This window comes from Paramormyrops kingsleyae, chromosome 1 (assembly GCF_048594095.1).
Source record: "Paramormyrops kingsleyae isolate MSU_618 chromosome 1, PKINGS_0.4, whole genome shotgun sequence".
Lineage (NCBI taxonomy): Eukaryota > Metazoa > Chordata > Actinopteri > Osteoglossiformes > Mormyridae > Paramormyrops > Paramormyrops kingsleyae.
In genome coordinates this window covers 15,415,333-15,428,904 of record NC_132797.1, presented here as the reverse complement: position 1 = coordinate 15,428,904, position 13,572 = coordinate 15,415,333, and the positions used below count along the sequence as shown (strand labels likewise).

The 13,572-nt window shown below is 43.5% G+C and overlaps 1 protein-coding gene across 2 annotated transcripts in view; it reads right to left on the bottom strand.

The window, feature by feature from the left end:
- Positions 1-13,572, bottom strand: part of LOC111851138 (protein tyrosine phosphatase receptor type B) — a 54,480-nt gene that overhangs the window by 31,504 nt on the left and 9,404 nt on the right. Inside the window, exons 1-9 of one of the 2 annotated variants that reach the window (XM_023825763.2) lie at positions 12,082-12,849; positions 11,669-11,945; positions 7,867-8,142; positions 7,074-7,337; positions 4,563-4,826; positions 3,967-4,236; positions 2,110-2,376; positions 870-1,130; positions 394-657 (exon numbers count right to left, since the gene is read on the bottom strand). In XM_023825763.2, coding sequence (XP_023681531.2) covers positions 394-657; positions 870-1,130; positions 2,110-2,376; positions 3,967-4,236; positions 4,563-4,826; positions 7,074-7,337; positions 7,867-8,142; positions 11,669-11,945; positions 12,082-12,132 — 2,194 coding nt within the window. In that variant the 5' untranslated portion in view covers positions 12,133-12,849. Of the gene's footprint in view, positions 1-393; positions 658-869; positions 1,131-2,109; positions 2,377-3,966; positions 4,237-4,562; positions 4,827-7,073; positions 7,338-7,866; positions 8,143-11,668; positions 11,946-12,081; positions 12,850-13,572 lie in introns of those variants that run through there. The other variant, XM_023825746.2, reaches the window with a different exon arrangement.

Here is a 13,572-nt window from a genome sequence, read left to right as displayed (position 1 = left end):
AGGCCCTGCAGCTTCTACAGAACAGGGCTGACGGTCTGCTCAACTGCTGCCATAAAAGACTGAATTCCCCAGAATAACTGCCAAGCATTAAATGGTCCTGGGAAATCATACCATCTCACCCAACACATAAACACCTTCGGGCAGAAGGCGTCGTAGCAGATCAAGAACAAAAACTGTGACCCAAGTTTTATGCCTAAATTGCCATGTGGGCCATGCTGTAGCAGTTCAGAAAACTCCGATAACTGTCCTGCTAAGATATACAGCTATATACTGCACTATATGGAAAATTACTTTGCTTGATGGTATTAGCTAAATAACTACAAATCATTTACAAGTTAAATAAGGGTACAATAATCTGGATGAGTTATGACTTTAAGACCATGGCCCACTCACACGTCCGGCCGTCTGTGGACACGCTGGACTCGTACTTCCCGCTCCAGGTGCTGATGTGGACAGTGTACTGGCGGCCCGGCACCAGCGAGTGGAACACGCACTCGCTCTGAGACCTGCCCACCGTCTGGTTCTGCAGGACAACGTTGTTGTGCTTGATGGCCACCTGGTAGAAATCAAAGTCTCCAGTAGCGGGTCCCCAATTAACCTTCAGGTAGTCGTTACGGGCTGAGTGGATCGCCCTTGGAGTCTGCACACTTGAGGGTCCTGGGGGGAATGTGGCAGGGGTCATCAGAACACAGGGGTAGGTGCCATATTATTGAGAAAATGGGAGTTTGAAGCATGAATTCCACCAGTAAAATTTCATGTTACTGAAAGAGCAAAGTACTACACACTGAAAATGCTAACTACTCAATGGCCATTTCCTGATATTGGGAAGGCCGTCCCACCAATCAGCTAATAGAAGGGGCGGGACCTACGTGTGCGTTCCTGCACCACCGTGTGATTCTCATAGCTCCCGCTCCGGGAGGCGATGGAGATGTTGTAGAGCCGCCCAGGCACCAGTTGGCTGAAGGTGCACTCCAGGCTGGACCGGGACACCTTCAGACATGGGACGACCTTCGGGTCCTGCAGGGTGACCTGGTAGCTATCCACGTCACCGAGACCGGGCTGCCACGACACACTGAGTAAGTCTCGCTGTCCGTTGTTGCTGACGGCTACCTTCCTGACGGCCGCCGGCACTGAGGGAATGATGAACATGAGAAATTCAGAAGAGGGCTCTCAGTGGGGCAAACACCCCCTACTGTCACCCGGAAAATTTAAGTGCCGAGAAACATTACATTTACATATTTAGCACATGCTTTTGTTTTAAGTGACGTTTTAAGGCAAATAGCATGTTGCAAACATACGCACAAGCCAGGAGTCAACAAGGCCAAGGGTTCTGAACCACGGGTCTGGGGCCCAGGGAAACTCAGTTTGATGCGTAATGGGCTGACACCCCCCCCATAAATGATGAGTAGCCGGAAGCCATTTAGGAAAGGTAATCAATTAATTTTTTTATTTATTTCTTTTTTATTTATTTTATATCATGGCTGTGATTGTGATTGTATGGTGTCCTTGCGTGTCTTGGAAGGCGACTATAAATAAAATGTATTATTATTATTATTATTATTATTATTAGAACCCAAGAACTAGCCATTAATCTCGTTCATCATACCTGAGCTCAGGAAAAACTTGTAGAATATAACATGTCCAAATTAAAAAGATATAAGGTCTCAGGCAATACCACTGGCTTGCTAATTGTTAGGGGTAATTAAGAAGGGGAAATCCAACGCTCAAAATAGCTTTAAGATCTCTGAGAAAACAATACAGGAGTTCATACAGGAAGTCTTTGGCGGGGAGACCTTGAATTTTTTGTTTTCTGCACAAGGCTTCCTGACATTCCTTAAATTCCTGCTGCACTGGATAATAAAAGTTCTCAAGTCTTATTTTACCATCAGAGCATAAAACAATAGGTCAGTCTTGTTTTTACAGTATGTCTGTGGGAGTAGAAGGGTCAGAAATGACCATATATAAACCGGCAGACTGAGTTCAAAGCATTAACACACTGTGCAATAACATAGCAATAAACCAAAAGTCACATGGTGTCTGCACAGACCAATCAAATCTCTTGTTAATCCTTTTGCTTATGAACTCCGAAGGAAAGGTATAGGGCCCTACCTGTACGGTCCTCAGCCACCACCTCTCCGGAGGGGAGCCCCCCACTTACAGTTGTCACAGCCACCCTGTAGAGGGTGCCAGGCCGCAGGGAGGGGAAGTGGTAGGAGGTGATGTCAGCGGGCACAGTCTCGTTTTTGATGACAGCGGTGTCGTGGATGAGCAGCACGCGGTACGAGTCGGCGTCACCGGTGGCACGATCCCAGCTGGCTCGCAGGCTGTCTGTGCTTCCCTCGTTGTCTATGGACAGACGTGTGACCTCTGCGGGGACTGCAGAGACATGGACACAGTGTTACCATAACACGGAATGCGCAGACGCCCCTGCTGGCACAAAGGACTGCGCAGTACATCTCGATCAGCTGACAGTATTACGTCATACGCTTACTTAATCAAACCCAGGTCAAAAAGGTATCCAGTAGGAAAAGGAAGCAGTGTACCAGCTTAGGGTTACAGGCACACCTCCAAATTTGTGAATTTAACATTTGTGGTTTTTGTTCAGTTGGTCGTGAACAATTACATGGGAGTATTTTTGGACAATGTGTAAGATAAAATACATAAACAATAGTGAAAATTATATGGGAGTATTTTTGGACAATGTGTAAGATAAAATACATAAACAATAGTGAAAATTATATGGGAGTATTTTTGGGCAATGTGTAAGATAAAATACATAAATAGTGAAAATTATATGGATCAGTACTGTTAATTTTGCATTTTTAATAATGTGCCTAAGTATTATTCTTTAATTTTTACACGAATGGGGATCTTCTCACGAATGTGAAGGGGACACTGTATTTAATTCCTATCAATTAAATCTCGAAGCAATGCATTATGGAAATGACGGATGAATATACACACTCATGTCTACAGTCCACCCTCAACAAATCAGATTAAATGCATAAGTGAGATTTTTGTGATAAGGAGTTAAGAAGAATATTCCAACAGCTAAGATCTTCCCTGTTGGCAATGATTTCATTTAAATCTGACATATTTAGCAGAGGCTTTTGTTCTTAGTGACAAACAAATGAGGAAAACAGATGCTGTCGAGGAGTCGACTTGGAATAAGTGCGGCTAAGCTGAGATTTCAATGAAGACTCCAGTCCAGGTACAGGTGTAAGCAGGACTGGAGCAGGAGCTACACAACAGCATCAAACAAAGCAAGAACATGATAGAGCTATTGAAGGGCCAGAAGTGCGACATACACACATTTCAGTCACACAAAGATGTCTGTGATGGACCTAAAATATGAGTCTCTCAGGTAAATACCAGGAACAGGTAGGTAGGTTGGTACTTTATTAATCCTAAAGGAAATATAGGAAGATGTGGCTTCTGAGAAGCTAAGTAGGACAGAAAACATCCTGGACAGTAGCTCTCCAGGAGCAGTGTTGGAGATCCCTGGCCTGAAAGCTGCTTCATCATGTTCTTCAAACACTCACAGTGTGTTACCTGTGACACAGTTCAGCTCTGGGTTCAGGGGAAGCCGGACTTGTCCTTTAAATGCTTATAATACTTTTAGATGCCAGACACTTTCCAATCCAGAAGGAAGACGTTCCAATTTGATCTGGCGTTCAACCCAGCGCTACTGCATTTCTCTAATAATGGCACCTTATTATCCTATGGAGAATTATAATCCTATTAACCAATTTATCTGTTCTTTGTTTTATTGTCATGTTTATTTTCTTCTCTTTTAAATCTATTGTGTTTTATTCATTTTTACATTTGTAATATCTTCTATGTTTTTGAAATAGAATTTGCTTTGTATTTTGTGTAAAGCACTTTGAATGACTGCATTGTACGAAAGGTGCTACAGTATATAAATAAACTTGCCTTGCTTTTTAAAAGGCAAAACAAGCTACATACCTATTCTCTTTTGGCAGGACTCGGTGCTGCTCTGCTGTCCGCTCTCAACGGTGACTGCGGCCTTGTACAGCCTCCCAGGGACCAGGCTGAGGTCGGAGAAGCTGTACTCCCGCGTGTCATTCCCCGCGCTGACATTCACCTGCACCGCCGAGCCGTCGAAGAGCAGGATTCCGTACTGATCCCACTCCCCTCTAGGGGGCGCCCACGTCATTTTCAGACCTCTGCGGTCACCCGTGCCCTTCAGCACCAGCTGTGTTACCTTGTCTGGAGCTGTAGCACAAGATGAAAGACAATCCGGTTGATGCTGAATACAATTGCTTATAATCACCAGCAAATATAGTGCAATTTAATTTTGAAACTGACAGGCAACATACTTAGTCAAAAAGTAGCTAATATGATAGATAGATAGATAGATAGATAGATAGATAGATAGATAGATAGATAGATAGATAGATAGATAGATAGATAGTATTATATAATTGTTTGACTCTGCAGAATTCCATTTCTCTCTATTTTAGCTGGGACACCCAAGTGTTTTGCTGGTAAGCCTTCTCACAACGTTATGGGAATGTTACCTCAATGCTTGTGGAACGTACCTGTCCTCCCAGTGGCAATGGTCTGTGGAGACTGCTTCACGCTCACCGTGCTGAGAGAGACTCGGTAGGCGGCTCCAGGGATCAGGTTGTTGAAGACCACACTGGAGATGTTGGGGGGAAGGTCCCTCGGCCGGGGGGGGGCACCTGGGCCAGTCAGCTGGAGCCGGTAGGCTTCCACATCTCCCGGGGCCGGCTTCCACCTGGCCGTCAGGCTGCTCTGGCTGCCGTCATTCTCCAGGGTGAGTCCTGTCACCATGGCCCAAGCTGGAGGAGAGACATTGGAGACTCCACCGTGAGCTCAGCCGCCCGTCCGCCATTTGTTCAGAAATTAAGGGGAGACGTCAGCTAGTGCATGTTCAACCACCACATGAGGACGTCTCGCCTCGATTTTAAACACTAAAAGTTGAGCATGGGGAAACCCTACTTCTACGTTTAGTCTAAAGCAGTACTTAAGTACTGATGTTCATCACCAATCAAATAAGTTGAGTTCGATGTCTTCAAATTTTTCGATGTCGAATGGCTGTCAAGTCAGCATGTTACATTGTGATTGGTCACCACATTCCCACACTGTAAGTTTCTAAAAGTGTGCACTTTGGGTATCTGGCTAATTACACCATAATACTTAGTAAATGAAGAACTAAAAGTACAGCAACATATATTCTGAATGTACAGAAGTCTCCATCCATCCATCCATTTCCATAAAAGCTTAGCCATTGCATGCTGAGCCTGGAGCTAGTGCCAAAAAGCACAGGGGACAAGGCAGGTTCCACACCACGGGCAATTTGGTGGCACCAAGGCACCTAGCTGTATGTTTTTATACTGAAAGAGAAAACTGCAAATCTGGACAAATATGGGGAAAACATGCAAACTCCACACACACAGAATCCTGTGTAGGAATTGAGCCTCAACCCTGGAAATGTGAAGCTACTGTGCTAATCACTCAGCCAACGTGTCTATATTTCTTAGAGATGAGTTATCAATGTACAATTATGAAGAAGCAATGACAGGCATGTTGGCCAGCAAATGCATGGCATTAAGGTGTTTATGGCTGAAGCACAACGAAGGTGTTTGTTTTTGCAGCTGCCTTGGTGAGGACTTGGCATGTTTATAGCATCTCCTTGGCTTTCTGTCACATCGCCAACATCAAAGTTCTCCCAAACAATGGGGCTGGGAGCTCAAGAAAGCAAACAGTTAGCGGCATGGGTGGGGCTGGAACAATAAGGACGGGAGCTGAACGACGGCCTGAGATGAAGTCGGGCGGTGCTCTTCCGAGGCCTGCCTCATCGTGGCCTGAAATGCCCTGGTCACTTGCTCAGGTCCAACACCTGTGGTGTCCCTGGGAACTGTGAGGAACTGCGGCGGGAAGCGCTCACAAAGAGCGAGAAAGCAGGACGGGAAGCAAGGAGCCCAGCGCAGAGTTCATTAGCGGAGACGCGGCTCCCGCTGTCCCGCTGGGCCGTGCACCTGTCGGCGGCCCTGATGGCCTTCGTGGGAAAGTGGCTTTCCTTGACGCACACGCTCACACGGCCAGAAATCAGCTGAGGAATGATGTGCTACACGTATGAGGCTCCTGCCAATAGGGGCTAACGGCAATCAGAGGCAGACAATAAACAGATCACATGCCAGGATACTGTGGAACTCTCAAAACTGATTGATCAGACGGGTGTTCATTAATTTTATTGTAATTCTATGTTCACCTGCTTAAATAAGACTTCACTACTACGTCTTCGAACTACTCCAACTGCTGTTGCTAGACTGTTAGCCTGCTCTAGTGTCGTCACCTTATATTACCCCGATTACGTTTTCTCTTCATTTACTCACATTCAAACTTAGAATCCATTTTAAGGTTCTAGTTCTCACTTACAGAACTCTTAGTATATTTCTGATCTTCTGCACTGACATGCCACCAGTCAGTTACTTAGGTCTCACCAGAGCGTTCTTACTGTTCCTCGTACAAGGCTAGAGACACGCGGGGATCACGCCTTCCAGTCTGCTGTGCTGAGATGGTGGAACAGCCTTCCGTCTGCTTTGTGGGCTGCTAACACTATGGATGTCTTCAAAAAACAGCTGAAGATGTATTTCTTTAGTTTGGCCTCCAGGTAGCCATGTGCTCTTTCTGTTGTCGTTTATAGTGTTGACTGTCCATTGGAATGCTAGCTTATGTTTTTATCTTCTACATGCTGGGTCTGTCTTCATTTTGTATTTTATGTACAGGACTCTTTTCTACTGCTAATTGTCTACTAGCATATAGTATGTAGTGCCAGTCAGGTAAATCAATAAGTAGCAAATCAATGCCGTGTTATAATCTTTAATCATAACTATAGTTACTTAAAATTCTAGATGCAAATCATAATTTAAAATTAATTGAATGCTTATTCATTGCCGGAATGCCATTTAGCAGCTCATGTGTGATGAACGTGGTCATTTAACAGTTTTTAGTGACTGAAATAGTTTTACACTGTTATAAGCGCGACCCCAGCTTATGACAGACCCGACCCAGGTGAAGCTCACCCGTCTGAACCTGTGCGATGCTGGCGCTCTCCTGCCCTGCTGACTCTGAGACCAAGGTGACGTTGTACTGATGTCCAGGGACCAGGCCGCTCAGGGTGTAGGAGGTGGCATTGCCATCCAGTGTCACATTCTGCCGCAGGCTGTCATGGTCATGGCCCATCAACAGCAGCTGAAAACGCTCAACCCGCCCAGGGCCCGGCTTCCAGGAAACGCCCAGGGTGTTGAAGAACGGAGTGAGCTGAAGGCCGCTGACTGCAGACGGAGCTGAGGGATGAGGAGGAAGCAAGGTTTGAGCTAACCGTCATTTACCAGGGTGGCAAAGGGGTGGAAAATTTCCACGAAATTTCCATTCCATGGGAAGTTAAGCTGGGAAATTTTGGGAATATTCCAAATTGGAAACTTTTCATGGGAATTAACAGGAATATATGGGAATTAACGGGAAAATTCCCAGAATTTTGTAACCAGAATTTTGTTGTTGTATATTACCACCAAAAGGAGTCATTCCACTCACAGTCCAAATATCATACAGCATAAAATATTTATTATTTAAAGTAAATTGTTTTGTCTTAGTATGAAGCTTAATTTATACCAGGTTCCATTATTAAATTATTTACTTTAATACAGCTTTGGATCTCACATTCTGTAAATCATTTATAAAAGTGGGTTTTTCTCTGACATGGCCTTAGCTATTCTGACAGTGGTGTTCCCCAAGGGTCAACATTAGGATCCAACAGCTTTTTTTTTTTGTTTTTTTTGTTATGCAGTGTCGTCACACTCCAGCGTGTTTGTCTACCTGTTGCTGCGGTGGTCTGCACGGCTGCAGAGGTCTTGTTGCCAGCTATGGCCACCAGGGTGAGGGCGTAGCGGGTACCGGGGTTGAGGGCGGAGAAGCCGGACTGAGGTTCGGCGGAGCCTTCGATGACGGTACTCTGGGTCTGCCCCGTCTCCGTGTCCATCAGGGTGAGCTCATACCAGTCCACCTGTCCTGGGGAGCGTGGCCACGACACCCGCAGCCCTGAGGTCCGGTTTTGGTCAAGCTGGACATCCAAACTGGCTGGTTCCTGTGGATCTGGGAGTGAGACGCGTCCACCTCACTGGAAATCACTGCAGATTTATTCATACTGCACCCTTCTCATTCACTCATATGCAAAGGCACAGGAGAGAGCTTCATATTGGGGGGGGGGGACACGCCCCCTCCATCTCCCCTGGTAACTATACCCTTGCTCATACGCATATAGAGTTAAGCAACTAACGCCTCACTAACTCATAGGGGAGTATCTAATATAGCAATCATTCTTAATTAAGTTATCATTCTCATTTCTCAATTAACTGCATTCACAAAAATAAAGCATTTTTTGCGTGAAGATATTTATCAACCGGTGTGTATTGTCAACAGGTGAATTTTTGGACTGGTGAGACAAAAGGCCGCCGCTCTCATGGCATTGAAAAGCGGGGGGGGGGGGGGGGGGGGGGGGGTGAGGGGGGGCACGGGGGGGTGCGCTGTTACATAACGCCATAGAAATGGAGAGAGCCATTCCCCTCTTTGTGTAGCGCAGAAAGGGCAGCCTGTTCCAAGATCCCTGGGCCATGATAACATTGTCTGGCTTGGGGAAAATGCGTGGGCGTGGGGCACTGTCCTGCAGGAAGGGGTACGAGAACGCGGGACCTTTCGAGAGCATGGGGCAGGTTGGGCTCTTGGGACCAGCTCCCAGTGAGGCCTGAACCTTTCTTTAGGGTTTCCTTTCAGGCATCCCCAAGGCCACACCAACCTAGGAAGAACCCAGTGCCACCACAGGTGCCACCTTTGGCCCACGACTGTGGCATTATCAGGGTTTCCAGCTTCGGTTAGATGACTGGAGCAGATTTTCAATCTAAGACAAGTCTGCACATGCATTTACATGTATGTAACAGTTTTATTACCTTATAAATAGTCTGTTGGGTTTGCAAACTACCCCAACGCTTTTGATGTAGCTAATTTTAAGTTTATAATGGGATAATATAGATTTGCCGTAAAATTTCTTGCGTGAGCGAGAGAGTCTGAAAGCTCACGCCAGATGTGTGACTTGGCAGCCCTGCATTATTTCGCATATATAGAAGCTGCTTTATAAATTGCAATATTCACAAAACTGAAAAAAATATAGTACAGTATATTTTCTTTACAACATAATGCAAGCTCTTTTTTGAGGAGCAATTATTACAAGAAATGCATTAACTTGTTGCAGCATAATTAATAAGAGTAGATATTACAGCAGTGAAAAGGAATGCACTTCCTTCTCTTGAAAATGAGCTAAAAATAGCCTGAAACAAGAATATGAGATAACCTCAATTTGTCCTAATCAATCACAATTTAAATGCCAGATGAGCTCAACTACAAGAAAGTTGATTTCGAGGTTCAGCCAGAAGATTGCGTGCTTCGCCGCGAAAGTTCACAAGTGCACCGTTTATCTGATCTATCAGTCCCATGAAATAAAACACAAAGTCCTTCTGCTTCCGTTAGAACAAAAATGAACAATAGGGCAAGGAAATGGCCGGGCAGAGGGAGTCGCGTCTGGGAACAAACACTTAAGATCAGCCACTCCGCCTCGCTGGCCCGCGGCCATCTACTCTCCAGCCCTGGGACCCTACATGAACAACGAGGCTGAAGTTGGCTACTTATTCGCAGTTCCTTATTCGGATTTTCTGGTCGACCTTAAATGCTTCGCAGCCCAATGCAATGACGCGATTGTGCCTGTAGGGGGACCATTTTAATACCTTAAACCTCTCTGTGCCAGGCAAATATCAGCTTCTCAGTACAGATAAGGTACCCAACTATATAGAAAAGGTGACTTTGTCCTGGCCCAGACTGATTTAATGCTTTAAAAATCAGATGGAAACAAGGCATGTCATACTATAATGCACAATGGTGTGAATGAGAAGCCAGGTTCCATGACCATTTTAATACCTTAAACCTCTCTGTGCCAGGCAAATATCAACTTCTCAGTACACGTCAGGTATCCGACTATATAGAAAAGTGACATTGTCCTGGCCCAGACTGATTTAATGCTTTAAAATCAGATGGAAACAATCCATACTATTCTGCACAATGGTGTGAATGAGAAGCCAGGTTCCATGACCATTTTAATACCTTAAACCTCTCTGGGCCAGGACAATTTGACTTTTTCTATATAGTAGGATACCTGATGTGTACTGAGAAGTTCATACTTGCCTGGCCCAGAGAGGTTTAAGCCTAAAAAAATGACTGGAAACCTGATTTAAACTAATATATGCAATAACTTAACATGCTGTGTTGCTATTTGATTTTAGTTAAATCTGCGTCAACACAATATCACTTTTCTATATAGTGAGATACCTGCTATGAACTCAGGAGAATATGACGTTTTATTTAGGATTCATATTCCAAGCGAGATTTATTTTCAATACAACAGTATACACAGTAAACAGTCTTATGAAAAGCCACTTCACGCACATTTAAATAGAATATCAAAACATACCAAAAATAAAAGAACAAGAACTTACACATAAATAGCACATCTAACTGCATTTAGTAATATTCATTTAATCCTACTTAGAACCACATTGGTCCTACTGTACGTTACAATGGATACCATTTCCATTCTTTATGTGCAACTTCCGCTGCAGAGCTGTGTGAGAAGGCAGAGAGCGTTTGCAAATCTTCGTACTAATTATAACGTTTTAATTTTACTGCGACGGCAATACCGGGGTGGGAAAACGCAGAAATCGTGTATACTGGCAGTTAAGGAAACCCTGACAGTATTACAACGTGACCCCCGGTACTATATCCATAACCATGCCACTTAAGACAGATGTGGTCCTGAAAGAAATCGCAGTGGTGCAAAACAGACAGCTCTCCCATGAAAATATCCACAGCGTTAATTAGTACGTACGGTTTCCCCAAAAAGCAGGACTCCGACCAAACATTGCGTTTCACAGCATCACAAGCAGCTACGATTCCGTCCATTTATAAGCTTACAGACTCAAAATGATCTGCTTACAAAAAATCCGACATTCTTTTCCCTCCGTAGATCAGCATTATTTTTGTGAATACCACAATTACTTTCAGCCTCCAACACGCAATTAACAAAATCCATCCATCTATCCATCTTCTGTAACCACTTATCATATTCAGGGTCGCGAGGGTCCGGAGCCCCTCAAAATGTAAATTAAAATTTTAAAATAATTACTATCGAATAACTCGCTAATGGTAGCCTAATAGTTATGTCAATAAATACAGGTTCACAGAAAACGGGCTTGTAATTTAAATACGAGTTTTCAGAAAACTGATATGACTATTAGGTATGTTAATTAGGCCTGTAAAATAATGTTAAGTGGTGTTCACGATTCAAAGATCGTTTGTAGTACTACGAGTCTACGACTGAAATATTAAATGCATTAATAATTTTTTTTTTGTTTATAAACGAATAACTTTTTAAGTTTTCAATGTTTTTTTTCGCTATTGATTTTCCGCTAGCATCTGGTAAGGCCCATATTTGACTATAAAAATAGCATTGCGGCATTAAATGGTTTTGTGTTAAACAGAGCCTGTTCTTTTCGTTTTAAATTTAACGGAGTCCTACCTGTTTGCAGTGACACATTGACTCGCCGTCCGTCTGTCTTCGACATTATTTCGAGGTGATACACGGTCCCAGGTTGTAAACTCCTGATTTCGCAGGTGTGCGCATTGCCTTGTCCTTCTTCCCGGACACAATCCACGCTTCCAAAGATGCCGTCCAGAACAACGACACTGAAATTGCACATTTCTCCAGGAGTAGTCCATTTTAACAAAGCCGACTCCGTACTGGCGTGGGACTCCGTAATGTTCACAAGACACTTCATAATTTCTGTGGTCTCACACTGAGGGAAATTAAAACAGGCGTTTAAGGGAAAAGGGGATAAGCACAATATTAATGTTCCTGATATTACACATAATATAGATCAGAACATAGCTAGCTCATAAAATAAAAACAAAAAGACATTATTTGAAACTCACCTGGAGAAACTCAGATGCTACAAAAAGTATCAAACAAATTGATTTCAGCATTGCGATTGTTTTAAATATTCTCGTTCAAATAAATAACAGAAATATAGCGCATATGTGCATTAACGACTATGAAATATTCAAAAATAAAAATGTAGGCTACTTATATAAAGTTTATCTTGTTCATATTAAGTTTAACTGTTTATATACTTAATACAATTATTGTATAAGCAACAGATGTAAAGAATGAAAAAAATGGCTTTGGTGTGGCATCTATGGGGTATTTGATAAGAGATGGCAGATTGCGGTTTGTTGCCAGTCCCAGACTGCCATTCTGATCCGCGACCACCTGATGCTGCCTCTTTCATCGACGTCCTCGATCAGCATTAGCTGGCCACGCATCTGATCTCGGTCTCCAAACGGCACTCTCGCAAAAACTCCCAAAATATAAATTCTATATTTAATCGTGGAAAGAATCCATTTTAAATGTAATAATTGTCTTCACTTCCTGGAATTTCGTTTTACAACCCGCTTTAGTTAACGCAACCTGCTAGTGCGTAAAGTTTGGACGCTGAAATTCTAATTCCTGCCTCCAAACATCTTATTAAACGGAGTCACATCACAGCTTGGCGGCAGCGCCTCTGCCTCATTCTACGTCCCACCCATACTTCCTTCCCGCCGAACTTTGCTTTTTGAATCCAGCTTAAGCTTTTTATAGGTCACCTTTATGTTCCCCACGAAGACGGGCTGTTCGAAGTACTTTAAAATATCATTCAAGCTCAATATATGCGGCACTCCGCCCTAGACTCGATAGCGACACTCCAAACAGGAAAAAAAAAAAGGTTGAAAGGGGAATAACGGAACATAAGTGTGAACATAAAATACAAGTGAAAGTAAACTTAGTAGCGTGACTCTACTATTAAGGATGCTCCGAAAGGCTCGACTTCAGTATCGTTGGCGGAACTATCTGTCAGTCTTCCACTTTTCCGTTTGGATCGATTGCTCAGGGGTACTTTCCCTGTTTAATAGAAATCCAGCTAGGTGAATTGGGAGTAAGGGGATTTGGCTGGAATTCTTATGAAAATAAATGACAAAACTTCATCTAGAAAATTGCTTGGACAACTCTATTGAGATGGGCTGTCATATTTCATTTTTCTGACAGCCCAGGTAGGTAGCCAACTGACTATTATACATCATCATCTATAAAAGATAATGAAAAATACATATATAAATGCTGTTAAATTACCGTTAGATAAATAATATCGATAAATGGCATATAAAACATGCAAAAGAATACACTTAGAAGAAAAAGCAATTTTCATTATACAAAACACATTTATAAACACAAAAGGGAATAACTGTGAAGGTGGATGTAATAGGGATTGACATACATTCTTGTTTTACAGCTGCAAAACAAAATCCGTGACACAGCCCTGCTTTGGTGCACCTGTTGCACCTGTGCGCAGTGCTGCCTAAAGTGTCAGTACCTCATGTCTCAGAGTG